This window comes from Myotis daubentonii, chromosome 10, assembly GCF_963259705.1.
Source record: "Myotis daubentonii chromosome 10, mMyoDau2.1, whole genome shotgun sequence".
NCBI classification, from domain to species: domain Eukaryota; kingdom Metazoa; phylum Chordata; class Mammalia; order Chiroptera; family Vespertilionidae; genus Myotis; species Myotis daubentonii.
In genome coordinates this window covers 70,218,856-70,241,619 of record NC_081849.1, presented here as the reverse complement: position 1 = coordinate 70,241,619, position 22,764 = coordinate 70,218,856, and the positions used below count along the sequence as shown (strand labels likewise).

The 22,764-nt window shown below is 38.7% G+C and overlaps 1 protein-coding gene and 1 non-coding gene across 3 annotated transcripts in view; both read left to right on the top strand.

Annotated features, from left to right (window-relative positions):
- RSBN1L (round spermatid basic protein 1 like) overlaps nt 1–22,764 on the top strand; it is a 62,220-nt gene that overhangs the window by 3,665 nt on the left and 35,791 nt on the right. Inside the window, exons 2-4 of one of the 2 annotated variants that reach the window (XM_059712722.1) lie at nt 12,237–12,353; nt 19,774–20,411; nt 21,965–22,072. In XM_059712722.1, coding sequence (XP_059568705.1) covers nt 12,237–12,353; nt 19,774–20,411; nt 21,965–22,072 — 863 coding nt within the window. The remainder of the gene's footprint in view (nt 1–12,236; nt 12,354–19,773; nt 20,412–21,964; nt 22,073–22,764) is intronic. The other variant, XM_059712723.1, reaches the window with a different exon arrangement.
- LOC132211669 (U6 spliceosomal RNA) lies at nt 1,677–1,783 on the top strand. Its single transcript, XR_009447554.1, has one exon. It is a non-coding gene; the product is annotated as a U6 spliceosomal RNA (small nuclear RNA).

Here is a 22,764-nt window from a genome sequence, read left to right as displayed (position 1 = left end):
TTTCTTTCTTCCTTCCTTCCTTCCTTCCTTCCTTCCTTCCTTCCTTCCTTCCTTCCTCCCTCCCTCCCTCCCTCCCTCCCTCCCTCCCTCCCTCCCTCCCTCCCTCCCTCCCTCTCTCTCTCTCTCTCTCTTCCCTTCCTTCCTTCCTTCCTTCCTTCCTTCCTTCCTTCCTTCCTTCCTTCCTTCCTTCTCTTTTTTTTAAAGAAATGCTATTTTTTTGGAAAAAAAAAAAAACCTAAAAAATCAAAGAGGATAGCTTTTCAGTGTCTTGATGGTAAATTTAATGGTGAAAATATTTCCCTCTTAATTTGGGAAGTGCTTATATCCTTCTAAAACTCTGATATACTGAATTAAGGTTTTGTTTTAATCAATTAAGAAGATTGTTAAGCAACAGTATTATTGAAATGGCAAGATTATACACATGCATTCAATCCTATATAATAAAACCCTAATATTCAAATTGACCGAACAGTGAAACGACCGGTCGCTATGATGCGCACTGACTACCAGGGGGCAGACACTCAACACAGAAGCTGCCCCCTGGTGGTCAGTGAGCTCCTACAGGGGAAGCGCTGCTCAGCCAGAAGCTGGGTTCATGGCTGGTGAGCGCAGTGGCTGGGGTAGCAGCACTAACGACCCCTTGGGGGGTGTCTGCTTGCCTGCTTAGGCCTGCTCCTACACTGCGAGAGGGTGCAGGCGGGGCTGAGGCCCTCCACCCTCCAGTTCACGAATGTCGTGCACTGGACCTCTAGTATAGTTATAATTGCAAATATAAAAGTTCTAATATGTAATACAGTTCTTTTTTCTCTGGGCTTTTTGTAAAAATCTTAGTGAATAGGTAACCAGGTGTTTTGTTTTAGGTATATATATTCCTATTTTTAGTGTTATTCTAACTTGGATAGTTCACCTGGATAGCACATAGGATAGTTTAGTGAGCCCTCTCAGTTATCCCATAGCTCACTGATTGAACAATCTGAATCGGAACCATAAGTTAGGTATTAAGACACTGAAACAAGGAATAGATCTTTCAAAAACAGAAATCCAAAAGATTTAGCCTCTCAATTTCGTTAAGCAATTAAGCTCCTTTATTTGTATTAGAGTTGTTGTTTTTTGCAAGTCTTTAGTAGGAACTGCTAGTTTTTTACATTGGCTATCATTCTAACAAGTTATTTGAGTCAGAAGCATGATAATTTGTTTTTGTTAACCTCATAACAAATTAAAAGATGGATGAATTCAGATACAGAAAGGATCATTGACAGTAGATTTGAGAGTTAAGACTGATAAACAAGAGAATTATAAAAGCATACCAGTCTAGGCCCACTTAGCATATGGATTGATGCTTTACACACCCAAAGCCTCTGTCATAGTACTGCAGCTATCTTGCATGATAGCCTGAGTTATCAAGTAAAAGTTAAGTTTGTTATAAAAAATGTGCAGAACATTTTAGATTTTTAAAACAAAATAACCAGGCTTTGGTGCTTACAGAGGTAACCTGCTGAAGAGTTCACAGCCCATGTAAGACTAACTTAGTGAATCAGTAAATATGGAAGTAAAAGTGGGACACGTACTAAACGTATCCAACATTCAGAGTTATAGTATAACAAACAACAGAACAAACATATTAGATAACAAATGCCTTATCTGATTCCAGTAACCAATAAAACTTGTATAGATCAGCGCTCGCTTCGGCAGCACATATACTAAAATTGAAACAACACAGAGCAGATTAGCATGGCCCCTGCACAAGGATGATAAGCAAATTCGGGAAACATTCCAATTATTTTGGGGGGGTGGGGGGGGGGCTTACATAGATCATCTAATTTTTGTTAGCTTTTGCTTTGCATTTATTAGCTTTTTTTTTTTCTTAGAATGACCATGTGATATATCCCAAGGCAGAACAAGAACATCTTAACTGAATTTTTTACTTGAAAGTGTAGTTATAGAATTTGACTGTAATGAAAATAGAGGCTTTTCTTAGAATGGAATAATTGGAGGTATGTCAATGCCAGTGATTTTAAAGTTTAGCATAGATGTTCAAAGGTTTTTAAAAACTAGATTATTCCCCATCTTTCTAATATTGTTATTCCACAATTTTAGGGTAAATTCATATTCAGAGTTTTTATCATTATGACCAAATAAATATTTGTTACTCCTGAGATAGTTTATTATAATTTTATTTTCTTGTGTAACCTTTTGTTTTTAATGCCTAATTTTTCCATTTGCTTAGTTTTGTCTAGAAAAGTCTTTCTGTACCCTCCAGCAGCTTCATAAAATGTTTCTCAGTGCAATTTTCCACATGGTCAGGTCTGTCAGATATACGTACCAGTTACATTTGTTCCTGTAGTTATCCATCCTTTTATAGCTGTCCTTCCAGCTTTGGTCTGGATTGTTTCTTTTTAGGCCTGCTGCAGAGTTGTCATCTTGGGACTTCTCTTAGCTGACATTCTGGGAATTTCTTTCACTTTAGTTGAGTCCTTTTTTTCTTGATCCCATGCCTTCCTTTTGGTTTATTCCTTCATTTTATTTTATTTATAAAATACATTTCTTTATTGATTTCAGAGAGGGGGAGAGAGAAACATCAATGATGAGAGAGAATCATCGATCAGCTGCCTCCTGCACGCCCCCCATTGGGGATCGAGTCCGCAACCCAGGCATGTGCCCTTGGTCGGAATTGAACTCGTGACCTCCTGGTTCACGGGTTGATGCTCAGCCACTGAACCACATGGGCCAGGCTCTGCAGCTTCTTTTTCTAAATTTAATTTTTAAATTACATTTAGTGTACACGATTATATTGGTTTCAGGTGTACAACCCCATGGTTAGACATTTATATAACTTAAATGGTAATTCTGATAAATGCAGTGGCCATCTGATACCATATATAGTTATTACAATATTATTGACTATATTCCCCATGCTGGACTTTATATTCCCGTGACTGTTTGATAACTACCAATTTGTATTTCTAATTCCTTCACCTTTTTCACCCATCTCCCCAACCCCTCTCCCATCTGGCCACCATCAAAATGTTCTCTGTATGTGTGAGTTTGTTTCTGTTCTGCTTCTTTGTTTATTTTGTTTTTTAGATTCCACATATAAGTGAAATCATCTGGCATTTATCTTTCTCTGATTTATTTCACTTAGCATGATTCTCTCTAGGTCAGCAATTTTCAATCTTTTTCATCTTATGGCACACACAAACTAATTACTAAAATTCTGCGGCACATCAAAAAATATATTTTTTGCCGATATGACAAAAAATAGGTATAATATTGATTCATTTACACAGGACTGGTATTGTTGTATTGGCTGTCATCATTTTTTAATTTGGCAGTCTAAGGGAAAAGAGGCCTGTGCCCTGACTAAATAGTCAGGTTTTGCATGTTTTAAATATTCTTTCTTTCCCTGCACACCAATGTCCCACTGCACACTGGTTGAAGATAGCTCTAGGTCCATTCATTTGTTGCAGATTTTTTTCTTTTTTATGGCTGAATCATATTCTATTGTATATGTGCACCATGTCTTCTTTATCCATTTATCTGTTGATGGACACTTAGGGTTGCTTCCATACCTTGGCTATTGTAAACAACCTATACTAATAAAAGGGTAATATCCTAATTAGACTGGATGTCTTCCGGATGTCATTCTGGATGTCCTTCCTGACAAAGTCAGGGCCTGGGCGGCATCGCTCGGGTGCCTGTGGCCGGCCCGGGCAGCGCCACCCATGGTCCCAGGAGCCTGCCCTGGCAAAGCCGCCCAGGGTCCTGGGTGCCTGCGTCCAGCCAGAGGGAGGGAAGTTCTGGTCCCGGGTGCCTGCGGCTGGCCAGAGGGAGGGAAGCCCGGGTCCCGGTTGCCTGTGGCCAGCCGGAGGAGGGAAGCCTAGGTCCTGGGTGCGGGGGCTGAGGCAGAAGCAGTTAGGGGCGATCAGGCAGACAGGCGAGCAGTTAGGGGTGATCAGGCAGAGGCGATTAGGGGCGATCAAGCAGGCAGGCAGGCAGGCAGGCGAGTGATTAGGGGCAATCAAGCAGGCAGGCAGGCGAGCAGTTAGGAGCCAGCGGTCCCGGATTGTGAGAGGTGCAGGCCAGGCTGATGGACCCCCCTCCCATGCACGAATTTCGTGCACAGGGCTTATAGTGTTCCAGTAAACATCTTTCCGATTTAGTGTTTTGGGTTTCTTCGGATAAATACCCACAAGTGGAGTTGCTGGGTCCTTCTTTGCCTCTTCTTATACTCTTTGTTTTAAAGTCTATTTTTATCTAATATAAGTATTGCTACCCCAGCTTTATTTTGTTTTGTTCCCATTTACATGAAATATGTTTTCTATCCCTTTAGTTTCAGTTTATTTGTATCTTTTGCTCTGAGGTGAGTCTCTTGTAAATTGCATATATAAGGGTCTTATCAATTCAATTACCCTATATCTTTTTTTCCTATTGTTGACACTATTACAGATATCTCCCGTTTTCCCTCACCTGATGTCTTATTTTTTAAAGAATAATTTATTGATTTTTAGATAGATATAGGAAGGGAGGGGGGAGAGAGAGAGAGAAACATTAATGTGAGAGTGAAACATCAATCTGCTGCCTCCTGTTTGCCCACCAAGTGGGGATTGAGCCCGCAATCTGGGCATGTGCCCTGACCGGGAATCTAACCGGCAGCCCTATGGTGCACAGGAAGACGCCCAACCAACTGAACCACCCTAGCCAGGGCACCCCCACCTTATGTCTTTTTTTTTTTTTTTTTTTTAAATATATTTTTATTGATTTTTTACAGAGAGGAAGGGAGAGAGATAGAGAGTCAGAAACATCGATGAGAGAGAAACATCGATCAGCCGCCTCCTGCACATCTCCCACCGGGGATGTGCCCGCAACCCAGGTACATGCCCTTGACCGGAATCGAACCTGGGACCTTTCAGTCCGCAGGCCGACGCTCTATCCACTGAGCCAAACCGGTTTCGGCCACCTTATGTCTTTTGATTGAAGCATTTAATCCATCTGCATTTAAAGTAATTGTTGACAAATATGTATTTAATGCCATTTTATCATTCATATTTTTTATCTTTTTCTTAAAGAAGACCCTTTAATATTTAATACTGGTTTGGTGATCACGAACTAACTCCTTTAGCAATTTTTTTTTTTTTTTGGTCTGGGAAGCTCTTTGTCTTTTGATTCTAAATGATAGCTTTGCTGCATAAAGTAATTTTGGTTGTAGGTCCTTGCTTTCATCACTTTGAGTATTTTGTGCCAATCCCATATAGGCGTTCTTTTTTAGGTAACTAACTGCTTTTCTCTTGCTGCTTTTAAGATTCTCTCTTTGTCTTTAACCTTTAGCATTTTAATTTTGATGTGTCTCGGTGTGGGCCTCTTTGGGTTCATCTTGTTTGGGACTCTGCACGTCCTGGACTTGTATGTTTATTTCCTTCACCAGGTTAGGGAAATTTTCTGTGATTGTTTTTTTCAAATAGTCTTTCAGTTTCTTGCTGTCTTCTCCTTCCAGCACCCCCATGAAGCAAATGTTGGTATGGTTGAAGTTTTTGTAAAAGCTCCTTAAATTATCCTTTTTTTTTTTTTTTTTACTGTTATGGTTTTTTTTTCCTGCTTCCTTAGCTTTCAAATTGCTGACTTGATCCTCTGCTTTCTCTATTGTTAATTTTCTGTAATTTATTCATTTCAGTTAGTATAGCCTTCATTTCTGACTGGATGTTTGTTATGATTTCCATGTCTTTTCCTATGCTGTTGAAGTTCTCACTCAATTCCTTAAGCATCCTTATAATCATTGCTTTGAACTCTGTATCTGGTAGTTTGCTTGTCTTGATTTCATTTAGTACTTTTTCTGGAGATTTTTTTTGTTCTTTCATTTGGAGCCTGCTTCTTTGTCTCTTCATTTTGGCTGCTTCCCTGTGTTGGTTTCTATGTATTAAGTATAGCTGATATGTCTCCTGTACTTGGTAGAGTGGCCTTGTTTATTAGTTGTCCTGTAGGGCCCAATGCAGCCTCCCTGGTTACCTGAGCTGGGTGCTCCAGCTGCATTTCGTGTGGCTTGTGTGTACTATAATATTGTAGTTGAGCCTTGATTATTGTTGGCATGTCACTGGGAGGAATGGCAACCCATCAGCCGCAAGGACCAGCTGTGATTACAGTGCAAGAGCTGCTATGCAGGGTCTGAATCCATGGAGTAGGACTTGCTTCATTGAGGCTCTGGTACCCACTGAGTCCACCTCTTGAATGTCTCACTTGTAGATGTGGCTGGGTTGTAATTCAGTGTGGTCTGAAGCTGTCCACTGGGTGCACTGGCTCTGGGACCTCCTGGGAGGTGCAAGGTCAGTCACCCCCTCTGCCCTGCCTGGGGCCACCTGACATGAGCTGATCTCCAGATGACTGCCACTTGCACTGGGCTTAGAGGTTCCCTGGAAGAGGCCAAGCTGCAAACTGAGGTTGGCCTCCTCTAGTGCCTAGGCCTGGTGCCACTTAGTAAGAGATATGAGGGATACAAGGGCAGGATGCTGCTTATTTGAGAGATTATAGCAAAGAAGTATGAGCCAAGAGAGACTGTTTGTATGGAAAAGCCAATGGAAATGGCTTGTGAGGGCCAGCAAGTTGGGATGGGGCCTGGTCTCTGAGAATCACCAGTGTTAGCAAGGTTAATGGAGACTCAGATATGGCATCTCCCTGCTGGCTCTCTGAGGGGAGGGCTCAGAAAAGGAACAGTGGCTTCTGTCCTTGCCCTGAAGCCAGACAATTTAGTTCCTTCGCATATGTCCCTGGCACATTTCCAGCTGCTGTCCCAGTGCTAGAGCTCAGAGCAAGTGAGTTCAAATAAGTCCATGCTCAGGCCCTTTAAGAGTAATGTCTGGGTCTCAAGGAGCTTTGGTCTCACACAGCCATAATCCCCACTGGTTTTCACAGTCAGAAGTTATGGGTACTTCTCTTCCAGCAGTATTCCTCCTGATGTTTAACTGCCACATGTGGGTATGGGACTAACCTGTTCCCAGTCTCATTGTGTCTTCTTTTATAACCTTAGTTATAGGACTTGTGTTCAGTTAGATTTCAGGCATTCTGAATGATGGTTGTTCTGTGATTTCGTTGTAATTTTGATGTGGTTGCGGGAGGTTCTGAGTACCGCATTCACCTGGACTGCCATATTGACCAGAACCTCTATTGATGTTTTTGATATAATGACTACACACCTTCAACTTAGTTTTCATTGAACTGTTTAACTTTATTTGAACTTGAAGGCATATTCCTCCAAGACCCATTTTCCTGTGTTATGAAACTAATATGATCCTATTGCAGCAACTTAGAAACTTTTGTCACGTAAAATAATGGCTTTTAATAATTTGAACTATTGTCTTTCACTCTGTTTTCTGAATGTGTATATTAGTTATCAATATTTTTTAAATGTGGGAGGTATAAAGGCAGGAGGTATATGTGGGAAATCTCTGTACCTTCTCTTCAATTTTTATATGAACCTAAAACTGCTCTTAGAAAAGTCTACAAGTAAGTATACTTATAAATAAGTTCTATAAAAACTGTTAGGTTATGCCATATTATAGTTTTGTTTCCTGAGAAGCTAATATAATATCATTTTGTAAAATATTTGTGTTTTGCGATTATAGTAGATTTATAATATGTCATATTCTTTATACATGCCATTAAAATTTTATAGTTGTTTTAAATATGTGTGGTTAGAAGTCAAGATTGTGGTTAACATTCAGGGAGTTGCATTAAGACTAGAAGAGAGTCCTGGCAGGTATGGCTGAGGTGGTTGAGCATTGTCTCGTACACCAGGGAGTCACAAGTTCAATTTCTGGTTGGGCACATACCTGGGTTGCAGGTTCACTCCGTGCTTGGTGTGCATGTCGGAGGCAACCTATCAATATTTCTCACATGGATCATCTGATGTTTCTTGCTCTCCCTCTCCTTTCCTCTTTCTCTAGAATTAATGAAAAACATATCATTGGGTAAGGATTTAAAAAAAAATAAAAGACTAGAAGGGAGTGCAGAGTGGTCCTGAGGTGTTTGTTCATTTTTGTGTGAAAATGTAGCTGTATATTCAGGCTCTTTCTGTATGTATATTATACGTTAGTAAACTTTAAAGTTTAATAGTTACTGATAGAACTTTAGGGTAATAAGATTAATAGAGGTAACTGGAAAATGAAATGATGAAATTTCAGATGACTTACTCATTTGTGATTTTAAACATGTAAATAGTTTGTTTTTAAAAATGTGTATTTAGAAAATAATAACTTATATATGTGTCTAAGCTCCAGCTCTTTGTAATAACATTATGTGGATGTATATCAGGATTTTAAGGACTTTAAATATCAAAAAGTAAGAGTAGCAAAGTAATGTGAAATGTGAAAACAGCGTATTCTATAATTTAAGTTATATGTGAACAGATGTTCACCTCTGTAACCTAACTCTTTTCTTATACTCAGCAGTGCATATTTGTTAAGTCAGTGAATCGCTGTCCCCTCATCTGCTTTCAGTATTATCACTTTAAGAAAAGCACATTGTTGCCGAAACCGGTTTGGCTCAGTGGATAGAGCGTCGGCCTGCGGACTGAAAGGTCCCGGGTTCGATTCCGGTCAAGGGCATGTACCTGGGTTGCAGGCACATCCCCAGTGGGAGACATGCAGGAGGCAGCTAATCGATGTTTCTCTCTCATCGATATTTCTAACTCTCTATCTCTCTCCCTTCCTTTCTGTAAAAAATCAATAAAAAATATTTAAAAGAAAAAGAAAAGCACATTGTTAGTTTTATAAAATGAAAATATCTTAATTTGAATTTTTTGTTATTATTAATGACTGTATCTTTTAAGAAGCCTATTAAATACTTGGATTTAATTTTTTGAGAATTGCCTATTTAAGTCTACACTTGAGTTATTGATTTTGGTAGCCACTTGTATGTGGGTATTGAACACTTAACATGGTGCTAGTTTGATTTAAAATGTGCTATAAGTATAAAATATACACTGAACTTTGAAATTTTATTATGAAAAAAGAATGCAAACTAACACAATATTAATTTTTTAGTATTGGTCTTATTTTGGAATGTTTTAGATATGTTGGTTAAATAAAACATATTATTAAAATTAATTTCACCCTTGTAAATTTACATGTGTTGTAAACATTATATTTCTATTGGACAATATTGATTCAGTCATTTGATCATTAGGTGATTTGGGCCTGAATGAGTGTAGAAAGGAAAGTAAGGAGGGATTAAGTAAGAAAGCATTCAGTATGCATATCTATATCTATATATATATATAATCTATATATATATAAAAGGCTAATATGCTAAGTGTCAACGGTCTGGCAGGTCATTATGATGCGCACTGACCACCAGGGGGCAGATGCTTAATGCAGGAGCTGCCATGATGCACACAGAGAAATGGCACCGTGGACCTGGCGCCCACAAAGCAACACTTGGCTTCCCCCAAGTGGGACACAGGCCCACCACCACCCTGGAGCGACACCCCACCACATTGCAGCTGCGCTGCAGAGACCCCATGGTGCAAAATGTGGCCATAGCCCAGAAACGGTGGCTGTGGGTGCTGGGTAATGATGTCATGTAGCAGCACCCGGCTACTTCTCCCTAGGGACGACTAGCCTCCTTGCAGTTTCTTCAGCCCAGGAACATGACTTGCTTTTTAGCCAGGTGCAAACATTTCATACTTTAACCAAATGCCTGTGAAGTGTTTTCTTGTGCCTCATCTGATTTGATCCTTGCAGAAGTCCTGGAGTAGGTAGATAGGAGACTTGGTGGATTCCTATTTTCTTTTCATTAGCTGGAAAACAGAGATTTAGAAAGCTTAAAACTTGACCTGACTGAAAAGAAGTGGTGGACCTTGAAAATGACTTCAGGTTTTCTCACTGTGCAGAATATAGTCAAACACTGCTGCAGTTAAATATTTTACCTTTTGTTCTCCCTGTGTGACCTACAATAATAATGTGCTTCATGTTGATATAATTATTGCTATGTTGCTGACAATTACCTGAAAGAGAAATTGGGGTGCTTCACTGGGCTGGAAAAAGTTTAGCTACATCAGAAAGCAGGTCTAATTAAGCAAGTTTATTCTATATCTATAAAAGGGTAAGTTGACTTGCTCACGCGCAATACATATAAAGCTCTCGCTGGCGCCAGTCGCACACGTATGTCTCAATCTGTCATTGTTAATCGTGAATTTGGTTGACATTTCTATTATAGAGAAAGTACAAATAGCGATATTAAAATATTTCTTCTAATTAATTTCCTTTGATGTGCACAAATTTGTGCACCGGGCCTCTAGTAACTATGTAATTTCTGCTACATTGAAGGATATCTTCTGGTTTTTTTTGTGCTTACATTGTGGCTTTGTAATCAATCATATGCTTTTTGATGACAAGGACTATGTCACTATTTTTACATTCTCCTCTACTCTTTTGCTGGGTACATAGGTGCTTGAATAAATATGAATTAATAGGACATCAAGTCTCTCTATATAAAAGCCTAAGTGACTGTTATGACCAGACAACCGGACAACCTGCTGGTAGCTAGGACGCACACGGACCACTGGGGGCAGGCGCTCAATGCAAGAACTGTCCCCTGGTGGTCACTGCCCTACCACAGTCAACCTCCCATGGTTGGCCAACCTCCCATGGTCCGTCCCCCTGGCTGGCTGGCCCTAGTCGGCCCTGATGGGCCCCAGTCAGGACTGGGCAAGACAGCCCTGATTGGCCCCAATCTCCGGCCAGGCCAGGGGACCCCACCTGCGCACAAATTCATGCACCGGGCCTCTAGCAATTGTATAGACTCAAAGTATGAATTACTAGATTATAGACAATAATTTGTAGAGTTTTTATACCTGTTACTAGGGGCCCAGTGCACGAATTTGTGCACCTTGAAAGAACTGTGTGCCATGAGGCTGTGCTGGGCACAGAGGCGGGTCTCGGCCCATCCTCTGTGCCCATGCCTGGCACCTCCCCCTAGGGCCCCCAGTCCCCTGTCTGCCAGCAGCCCTGCTCCTGCTGCTGCTGACAGCACTGGCACCACTTGCACCCGCTGATGGCGCAAAGCAATTGGGGCTGCCGCCAGCAGTGGGTACAAGCGGGGCCGGTGCCGTCAGCAGGTGTGAGTGGCGGCTGCTGGCCCTGATCACCCCTCAGGAGCTGGGGGAAGTGGAGAAGCCCTTAAGGGTGATCGGGGCCGGCAGCCGCCACTCACACCCACTGACGGTGCTGAGTGATTGGGGCGGGGAGTGGCACTGGGTGCCAGCAGCAGGTGCAAGTAGGCCAGCGCTGGCAGTGGGTGCGAGCAGCAGTTCCAGCGCCGGCAACGGGTGCAAGCGGGACCATCACCAGCAGCGGGCATGAGAGGCGGCTGCCAGCCCCAATCACCTTAGGAGCAGGGTGAGGTGGAGAAGCCCTGGGCGGGAGTTGGGGCCGGCTGCCGCCACTCACACCCACTGACAGTGCTGAGCAATTGGGTGGAGGGCCAGCGCCAGGTGCCGGCAGCAGGTGCAAGCAGGTGCAGCAGATGTGAGCACCGGGCAGGAACCATGGCACGCAGGAGCAAAGAATTTTCAGTAAACACCAGAGGCTCGCCCCAATGACAGCGACCGACCTTGGTCTGATGCCCCCGCTCACCTGCTCCAACGCCCCCTGGTGGTCAGCGCACATCATAGTGACCAGTTGTTTGGTTGTTTGGTTGTTTTGCTGTTTGATCTATTTGCATATTAGGGTTTTATATATATAGATAGATTTTACTATAATATCACCAGCCAGCCAGATCAGTCATACCCTTTTTAAAAGGTGCAAGGTTAAGGGAACTAACATCTGGTAGTATATAATAGGCTCTAGGTAGCCATTTTATATCTTTATTCAGTTAGTCGTTATAGTAACCTATGAGAAAGGTGTCAACTACCATTTTACAGATTAGGAAACTGAGATTGAGTAATTTTTCCATTGTTAGGTTACTAACCTAGGTATGCCCAACTTCAAAGCTTGTACTTTTTCCATTGTGGTTTACTGTATTGATTAAAGTTAGTTATTTTAAGTGATTTAAAGTTAGTCTAATATTGTGGTTGACATGAAGTAAGTGAAAAATAATCTTAAGAATAAAATGTATACTAAATTCTGTTAGTTTCTTATGTGTATTATGTAGTCCATGTTAAGTATAGGAAAGGGAATTTTAGAAATTGCACCATAATTCATTGGAAAAATTCTAAAGTAGTTGAAAACATTTCCTTTTTTGTGTTTCAGATAAAATCAAAGAAAAAATTAAAGAGAGAGATAAGGAAAAAGAGAGAGAAAAAAAGAAGCATAAAGTAATGAATGAGATCAAGAAAGAAAATGGCGAAGTAAAGATGTTGCTGAAAAGTAAGTTTCTATTCAGTGATTTTAGTTGTACTGTGTTGTATTGTTCAGTCTACTTACTGGCTTAGTGTATAGAATAAGGAATGTTATTTGTTGCTGAATTTTTCTAAGAATAAACTGGTCACGGCCTGGCTGGTTTGGCTCACTGGATATAGCGTCGGCCTGGGGACTGAAGAGTCCCGGGTTCGATTCTGGTCAAGGGCATGTACGTTGGTTGCAGGCACATCCCCAATAGGGGGTGTGCAGGAGGCAGCTGATCGATGCTTCTCTCTCATTGATGTTTCTGACTCTCTATCCCTCTCCCTTCCTCTCTGTAAAAAATCAATAAAATATACTTTAAAAAAAAAAGAATAAACTGGTCAGAAAATGAAACTTTAATGTAATAGTAGGGAGTTTGAATCTGTATAGTAAATATGTATTTAGTTTATTTATTTAGTGAATCATTAAAAGTATTAAAGGGTTAAGGTTCATTAAACTGTTAGGTTCCTTAAATTATTTAAAAATAGGGCCGAAACCAGTTTGGCTTAGTGGATGGAGCGTTGGCCTGCAGACTGAAGGGTCCCAGGTTCGATTCCGGTCAAGGGCACATCCCCAGTGGGAGGTGTGCAGGAGGCAGCTGATCGATGTTTCTAACTCTATCTCTCTCCCTTCCTCTCTGTAAAAAATCAATAAAATATATATATTTTTAAAAAATAGGTTATCTAATTTTGTGTTTGCATTACTAGTCTCATTCATATTTAGATTATCTAAAATAAAAGGCTAAAGCTATTTTTAGCTTGATAGGGATGGTAAAATAACTGATCTTACAAATATTTGATGTAATCAGATCATAGGGATTTGGAGGGAACAATTTACTCTGAGCTAATTTAGAATAAATCTGAACTATTTCAAGAGAATTTGTGGTAGCATACAAGTAAGGACAGTGTTAAATCCACTCAGCAAGGTAAGAAGAAGAATCATTGACATTTGGTTGCTAGACAGCTAACAAATTCTTTAGCTTCCCTATCAAGTTGACAATATGCAGAGCAAACCATTTTCACTTTGATTAATTTTTTTATGTTGAATTTATGTGTTGATAAGCCTTTATATCTACATAAAGGAGAAAAGACCATAGCTCTGCATGTGCAATGAAATAACTGGTTAATTTATATTATTTCGGATAAACCATTAGATTCTGTATTTTCATTTCATTCTTTGTCATGTTTCCAGATGTTCTTTGATGGCACTTTATTTGATCTCTGTTTTCTACTTGTAAGAACTTTATTTTCTGTAAAATTATGTTGACCTTGAAGAAACATGTCAGAGGTTAACTTGATGGCTACTTAGTTAATGCTCATTGTCCTTTTGTTCTATCTCTTTTGCCATGTATTTTATCTATGTTGTCTAATTAGATTGTAAGCCTTTGAGGCAGGAATCAAATCTACCACACCAATGCTGTCTGTACAGCGGCTAATGATTAATGGCTGGAAATGTTAACTTTACCCTATTGATTTATTCAAATAGCAGTTATTTTTTCTTATCGATTTTAATGTACAGGGATGTAAATTCCTGCCATACAGTAAAATGTTAGATCCCTGACATACAATTAATGTTAAATATGTGAATCTAGAGATTACATAAACAAAATTTAAAATAACCTTAAAAATGAAAGTGTTTTTCCCCCCAGTAATATGAGATAGTAACCTTGAGTTTAAAGTAGATGAAGAATTTAGGAGATATTTTTAACTGAGTTAAACTGAAACTTAGTGATGATAAGGGAAAAAAATGATGTATATTTGGAAATGAATTGGTGACCTTTGGGGTGACAAGGGGAAAATGCATTTACTGTAAAGTGGAAGTAAGTAATACTGTAATTACTGCCTTACATGGTTATAAGTGCCAACGACAGTGTCTGGCCCACAGATATTTAATATTAATAAATGGATGAGAATTTTGTAAACATGTATGAAAGGTTAACTCTTGTGATTAAAAAACAACAAAACTCTTTCTCTTCATTTGCTAGTATGTAGACAATTAAATGAATAAGAACTTGATTCATTTTGGGAAACAGTACCTGTCCCATGGTAAGCACCAAGTGTTAGCTATTGTTATTATATAGCAAAAACAATTTGCCCTGTGTGTGTGGCCATTTCCCAAGAGAGCCTTCATCAGGGAAAGGTATCCTTTGTTACTGGTGTTCTGGAGCAGCATCGATTTGGTGGGGACAGTATACTCTTATGTATAACTGTGTGCCTTTTTTTTTTTTTTTTTTGGCGGGGGGGGGGCTTATGACTAGAGATGTAGACACAGTTTTATATTAATATATATTTAGCATATATATATATGCTAAAAAATTTTATTAATCCAGAAATCTTGTAAATGTTGAAAACATTATTAAAATAGTTCAAAGGAACAAATAGATTCGAATTATAACCTTTAAATTTGCTCAGTCTTTTATATTAATGTCTACCAACTATTTTTTCTGAGCATACTTATGTGTTCCAGCCTTTTCTTTTGTTATTGATATTCTTTTGTTTTTTTATATTGGTAAGAACATAGATGTTGTAATTATAATATATTTTATTATAGCATATCAAAGAAGCTTGCTGAAGAGTAGGTGAAATAGGGGTTAAAGAAGCCAATGTCCAAGGTTATTGGTCGTGTACTAAAGGTCACAGGTAGGTAAATTATGTCAGGAAGAGTGAAAATATTAACAGGTGAAAAAAGCAGTCATTTTCCAAGGACCAAAGGTTGAAAATAGTTAAGCTAATTACTACTACTTTCTTATGTATGATCATAGTTATATATAGATTCCTATATTAGATATGAAATCAGATTTAATCTTTTTTTTTAATTAACACTATAGTATACTAAGGTTAATGGCAGTAATTAATGCCAGTTAATTTGTGTTCTTAAAGGTTGTTTTTTAAAAAATATATATATATTAATAATTTATAAATATATATTATTGTAATGCATACAGGTTGTCTGCCTTCCACACATGCCCCAACCAGGGCCAGGGATTAGCCTGGAACCCTTTAGTCCATGGGCTGATGCTCTATCCACTGAGCCAAACCCGTTAGGGCTACTGTTATACATTTTGAGGGTCCCAGTTACATAGGCAGTAATTCTATCTATATAAAAGCCGAAGTGACCATCGCAACCGCAACCGAACAGCATGACCAAACATGCTGCGTGGGGTGACCAGGCTGGCAGGGGGGTTAGTGAGGGGTGACCAAATGACTGAGCAGCAGGCAGCGTGGGGTGACCTGGCTGGCAGGGGGGCAGTGAGGGGCAGTCAGGCTGGCAGAGGCAGTTAGGGGTGATCAGGCTGGCGGGGGGGGGGGGCAGTTAGGGGCAAGCAGGCAGGTGAGCAGTTAGGATTCAATGGTCCAGGATTGTGAGAGGGATGTCCGACTGCCGGTTTAGGCCCCATCCCCGGGACCCCCCCGAGGGATCCTGGATTGAAGAGGGTGCAGGCTGGGCTGAGGGGACACCCTGCCCCCTCCCCCCTCGCACAAATTTCGTGCACCGGGCCTCTAGTTTTAAAATAAGAGAAGAACATTGATATTCAAAATGGTCTTGTTTTAAAGTGTTTAAATATTTCCTTCATGTACATCTATTGCATTTTGTATGTCATTCCAGGACAGGAAATAAACGAGAGACTATATAAAACTTTAAAAATTTAGGACACACAGGACTAGCATATAGTTGATTCATGGCTATGATTTAGTTTAGTGGAGGGTGCAAAGTAAAATCAGTAAAGAGAAAGGCACATGAGGTGATGTCTGGAGGAAACCAGGTGCAAGTTTCCAAGAGTCCTCTGCTAGTGGAGTCACCCAGGATGCACTTTATTATTCTAGCAGTGAATTGTGACAACACATGTGAAGTTCATTAGAGACTAAATGTCCAGGGTTTTTGTTGGGGGCTGGTCACATAGTTACCCTCTCTATAGCTTGTACTATCAGAATTCCAGACTCCCAGAGGGAAAGAGGTATTCAAAATAAACTGCATTGTTGCACAAACAGTTTAGGCACAGGGAGCCACTCTTATCAGGGAATGATGGGAAGACCCTTCCCAAAATACAAGTTCTCAGATTCCAGCTAATGGCCAACCTTGCAAGCATGCCATATGAACTCTTTTCTGCACACTGTGCTCACTTTAGTATCTATTTGCAGAGTAGTTTGTCATGGGAATTTAATTCCTGGATGTTCAATATAAGAATCTCTTGACTGATTTCTTATTGGTTTGCATTTAAAAAAAAATGTTTTATTGATTTTTTACAGAGAGGAAGGGAGAGGGATAGAGAGTTAGAAACATAGATGAGAGAGAAACATCAATCAATTGCCTCCTGCACACCTCCTACTGGGGTTGTGCCTGCAATCATAGTACATGCCCTTGACCGGAATTGAACCTGGGACCTTTCAGTCTGCAGGCCAGTGCTCTATCCACTGAGCCAAACCAGTTAGGGCGGTTTGCATTTTTTAGTTTCTGACTTTGATACTATTTTTTCATCCATTCTCATAACTAGGAAATAGACTCTTGTGTCTATTTTATTTCAGAGTAACATGTATGCTAATGATTGGATATTTTCTATTTTAACTTTAATAAAATGTGTTAGGCATATATGTAATTATATGAAACATTTAAATTTCATTTAAATGAAATTCTGCTTATTTTGACAAGCCATTTAATTTGTTCAATTTTACATGTTTTTTTTTTCAGTTTAGTTATTAATTATATCTAAGGCCTTTAAACATTTTTTAAGTTCTGTTTTTTAATTGACCACTCTTTTTTCCTTGACTCACTTAGATTTGGCTTACATATATGAACCTTTTTTATCTTTCATTTTGATTAACTCCCTGTTTTCCTTTTTCATTATTAATTTTCTCTGAAGATAATAATCTGAATCTGATGTTTAGTTTATACCAAGAAAGCAAGTATGAATTTGTTAATATATTTCTTAAGTAGTAGCATATAGATTTATTAGAGAATTAAGACTTTGCATTTTATGGCTTTACAAACCTATGTAATCAGTAATGTTGATACCTTTTTATTTTTGCTTTTCATGATGATACCAATTTGGTCTTCATTGCATACTTACGAAATTTTAGAAGTGATAGTTTATTATTAACATTAAACTTTCCCTTTTTAGAATTGCTATTAAATTGAGAGAGTTTTTGTTTTCAGGGTTAGGATTAAGTGGTATTCATATGGTGGAAAACTTTGAAAAGGATGCAAGGGAAAAACCTATAAACCTCAGGTAGTCTGTTGGTAAGAGAAATCTTTTCATTCATAGATTCATTAAATGTTTATTTGTAGCAGTGTTCTAGATGCCATGAGGGACACATAATGGGGACAAAAGTATCATTTCACTCTGAATTTGTATAAAAGTTATTTGTTTCACTCATAGAATGTCCTTAAGGACATATTATATACAGGTATCCTGTAAATAGAAAAAATAATAATTGTATATGACTGTATCACATATATTCATATATGTGGAATATAGAATAACAATATAAATTTGGAGTGAAGTAATTTCAATTCCAATTGGAGAGATGAAGGAAAGCAAAATGAAGGAAGTGACAGTTTTTAAGAGTGAATAAGGAGTTCAGTGGTAAGTATTGGGCAGGACAAGCGTATTTTAGGGAGAGGAAATGCCTTTGTCATTAGTAGAAAGATAAGGTAGAACTAGGTATGTCTTATAAAAAATTTTAAGTAGTACAGATTGACCAGAGTAAGAGGTACTTGAGGGCATTGTCTTCTAGACTTGACAGGTTATGTTTTATTTGATAGGCATTGAGAACCCTTGAAAACAGGTAAGCCAAGAGATGAATATGATTAGGATGAGAGACAGCCATGAGGCAATTAGAACAAAAATTAAGGCAAAGTATCAAGGAAGTAAAAAATAATCAAGGATGAACTTGGTAATTCTTTCAAACCGTGGAGAGATCAGAAAGAATACTTTGAGAGAATATCATTGATATTTGAATATTCTGGGAAAGAAAATTTGAATAGACTGGAAGCAAACCCATAATTTAAGGGATAAGAATGGTAGGTAAAAAAGAGAATGCGCTGGGCATAGACTGTTTTTCTTCTTTTTTAAAAAATTTATTGATTTCAGAGAAGAAGGGAGAGGGTAAGAGAAATAGAAACATCAATGATGAGAGAGAATCATTGATTGGCTGCCTTCTGTGCACCCTCTACTGGGGATCGAGCCCACACCCCAGGTTATGTGCCCTTGACCAGAATTGACCTGGAAGGGGGAGGTATAGAGAGATAGAAACATCAATGAGAGAGAAACATCATCCATCGGCTGCCTCTGTCATGCCCCCCCTCCCCCACTGGCTCTTTATTTGGTACATGGGTATCATTTGTGTTAAGACATGAGAAATTATTCTTGTTTTGTCATCTCCTCTATTGTATCTTCTGGGGTCTTCACTGGGAACTTTGTAAACTCTGGTGGACCTTAAACAGCCCGTTTTAGCTGCAAGAGTAGTTTTTTAAGGAGGAAATATGCTAAAAAGCTAAGAAATTATGTTGCTTTTATACTAAGCAAGTATTTTTCTCCTTTTATGATTCATAAACCTTTTTTTAAAATATATTTTTATTAATGTTAGAGAGGAAGGGAGAGGGAAAGAGAGATAGAAACATCAATGATGAGAATCATTGATTGGCTGCCTCCTGCATGCCCCCCACTGGATATCAAGCCCGCAACCTGGGCATATGCCCTGACCAGGAATCGAACCGGCAACCTCTTGGTTTCTGGATTGACGCTCAATCGCTGAGCTACACCTGGCTGGGCATGATTCATAAATCTTGATACCTATATGCAGTTTTAAGAACTTAGATAAAGTAAATATGATGACCTATATATCTGTATAATTCATCATACACACTTTGAATAATTATAAAGGCAGTGTTTATTAAAATACATTTCATTTTCAAAAATGAGCTATCAGCAGTTAAAGTGTGTATATATTTTTTGGAATGCCCTGTATATATCATCATATATTTTTATATATATTATTGGGAAATGTCTGGAGGGCATTGTTTATATTGACCTTCATTCAACTTTTCATTTCTGATTTTCTACATTTAAAATTTGAAGATTATGCTTTCTAAAACATTCATTTATTTCATTACTTCAGTAAAAACACTGATTGAGTATCTGTTTCATGTCAGAAGGTGTAACTTTGTCTTAAGCCTTAGTGCGTGCATGTGTGTATGTGTGTGTGTGTGCGCGCGCACACCCGTGTGTAGAGAGAGAGAAAGAGAGAGAAGCAAAGACACTGATAAATTATGAGTATGAATACTGTGTAAAATGTGTCCCAAAGATAATTTTGAGTAAACTTTGCTTATTATTTTTAAAACAGTTCCGAAAGCATGGTTTTTTAAGAAACTAAAATATGGAGTTTCAAAAAAAAATTTTTCCCAACAGGTGGGAAGGAGAAACCAAAAACAAATGTAGAAGACTTACAAATTAAAAAGGTAAAGAAGAAAAAGAAAAAGAAACACAAAGAGAATGAAAAACGGAAGCATCCAAAAATGTATAGCAAATCTATTCAAACCATCTGCTCAGGATTGCTATCTGATGAAGATCAAGAAGCCAAAGGTATCCTAAATGATAACATAAAGGATTATGGTGGAAAGAATTTGGATACCAAGAATTATGGTTCCAAACTTCCAGAGAACAGTGAGTTTCCATTTGTCTCATTAAAGGAGCCACGGGTTCAGAATAATCTTAGAAGGTTGGACACTTTGGAGTTCAAACAGCTCATTCATATTGAGCACCAGCCCAATGGAGGTGCATCAGTTATCCATGCCTACAGTAATGAACTCACGCACCTGTCTCCTGTGGAGATGGCGAGGTTTGCAGAAGAGTTTGTGGATCTAGTATTCAGTGAAAATGAAAACTCTGCAGCTTTCTATGTAATGGGTATTGTTCATGGGGCAGCTGCTTATTTACCTGACTTTTTAGACTACTTTTCATTTAATTTTCCCAATTCGCCAGTGAAAATGGAGATTTTGGGAAAGAAGGATATAGAGACAACAACTATGTCCAATTTTCATGCTCAGGTAAGAGGTTTTTAGTTGTTTTTTTTAAAAAAGAAACTTTTAATTATGTTTTAGGCAAGTTTCTGTTCTTTGTTTCTCATTTCGCTATAGGTTTGAAATAAAAAGGTAAGACTATATCTGAAATGGAACCTCTTGGGAATGTTAAGAATAAAATGTGTTCTCAAATGTGAACATCAGAATTTAAATTGGTTTCTACTTATTTTTTTTTTCTTAAGGTAATTTACGAAATAATTAAGATTCTGTTGTTTTCTTTTGCAAGGATTTACCTTGGAAATGAAATGAATTCAGCCATGTATTTTCCATTCCTTACAACAAACAGTTTTCTTATCTGAAAATCACCTAAAATTATCTTCTTGGTTTATGTGACAATGCCTTAAAAGTACTTAGTATTGGATCCATCACATAGTAGATACTGAATAAATTTTGACTATTAAATATATTGTGGAACAAGAGGATCATTAGTTAATTGTGTGATTATGTGAGAATATTTGTATATATTGAGCTAATTTTCATTTCCTACCCTTCTCTAAGGTGATTATACAGGCTGTTCCCCCCAAAATATATACAGACTTTAGCTGATAGCTGTTGAAATGAAATGAAATTTTCATAGACACTGAAAATGAAATGTATTTTAATAAACACTACCTTTATAATATTCGAAGTCTGTGTATACTTTTTTGGGGGATACCCTATATATTATTTTATTTATTTTTTAAAAAAATATATATTTTATTGATTTTAGAGAGGAAGGGAGGGGGAGAGAGAGAGAGAAACATCAATGATGAGAGAGAATCATTGATTGGATGCCTCCTGCACGCCCCCTCGCGATCAAACCCGCAACCCAGGCATGTGCCCTTGGCCAGAATCGAACCTGGGACTCTTCAGTCCGCAGGCTGACGCTCTATCCATTGAGCCAACCAGCGAGGGCCTATATATTATTTTAGAAAGCAGAGGCAGAATGAAGTTTGCTGGCTTTTGAAAGAGAATGTGGGCCCATTTAAAAGGCCAGTGCTGCCCTGGCCATTGTGGCTCAGTTGGTTGAGCATTGTAACGTGAGCCGAGAGGTAGCCAGTTCGATCCCCAGTCAGAGCACGTGCACGTGTTCCAGGCTCGATCTCCCAATTTTGCTCGCTCTCATCAATGTTTCTCTCTCTCTCTTTCTTCCTCTCCCTTCCTCTCTCTCTTAAATCAATAAAATAATTTTAAAAAGAAGGCCGGTGCTGTATTCTCTCACTCAGATCAGGGACTGCTTAGGTCAAGGAAATCAGCCATTTTTCACATTTATTGGTGCTAAAATGTCTGATTTTCTAAGTAATAATTGACATCATTCTAGTTTGGAAGGAGGAAAAATAAAAAAAATTTCAACAGGATCTCAGTGATCATCTATCCCAACCTTTCTCAACTTACATGAAGAAACAAACATAGATAGGCGTAACTTACTCTCAAGGTTGGCAGCAGTGCCAGGAATAGATAAAAACCTCCTTAGTCTTCATCCAGGACTCTTTTCCTTATTCTGAGTATAAATATATATTTGATATGTGTTCATGTTATAGTCTCCACCTGTGATAGCCTGGATAGTCTGTGATAGTCCAGATGTCCACTTCACACCTACCAAACCTCCTGCTCCCACAGTATATTTGGTGTATATTCTGGAAAATATGGTAATATTTAAAGTTTTAATGTATGGGAATTACTAATATAATATGTTTGAGAATGAGAGTTTATATATATTTTTAGAGCCCTATAATTTTATAGAATTCCAGAACAACTAGTAACTTGTCTGAGATTATATTAAAGTTTATTGGTAAAACCAGACTGGCATCTAGTAATAGCATCTACTATTTCTGGAGTATTGACTGTGTCAAGAACTGCTGTAGCACTTCATGTATAATAATTTACTCAATCTTGATTACAATCTAATTTTAGCAATAGGAGACAGATACACTGAGAGAAGAAATAACTTGTCCAAAGTCCTTCAGTACTCTCTCATTTATTATATGTCTGTTAGGGTTTTGTCAGCTTTTATACGAGGCCTTTTGACTTCCAGTCCCATTTGTTTCCACCATATTACAAACTTTCTGTCATACTATGCAAGTTTATTTTAGTCATCTTTTAAATGTCATGATTATTATTTGTAAAAATATATTTTATTGATTTCAAAGAGGAAGGGAGAGAGAGAGAAACATCAGTGGTGAGAGAGAATCATTGATTGGCACATGCCACACTTAGAATTGAGCCCGCAACCCGGGCATGTGCCCTGACCAGGAATTGAACCATGACCTCCTGGTTCATAGGTAAACACCCAACCACTGAGGCACACCGGCCAGGCTAAATGTCATAATTCTTAGATTTG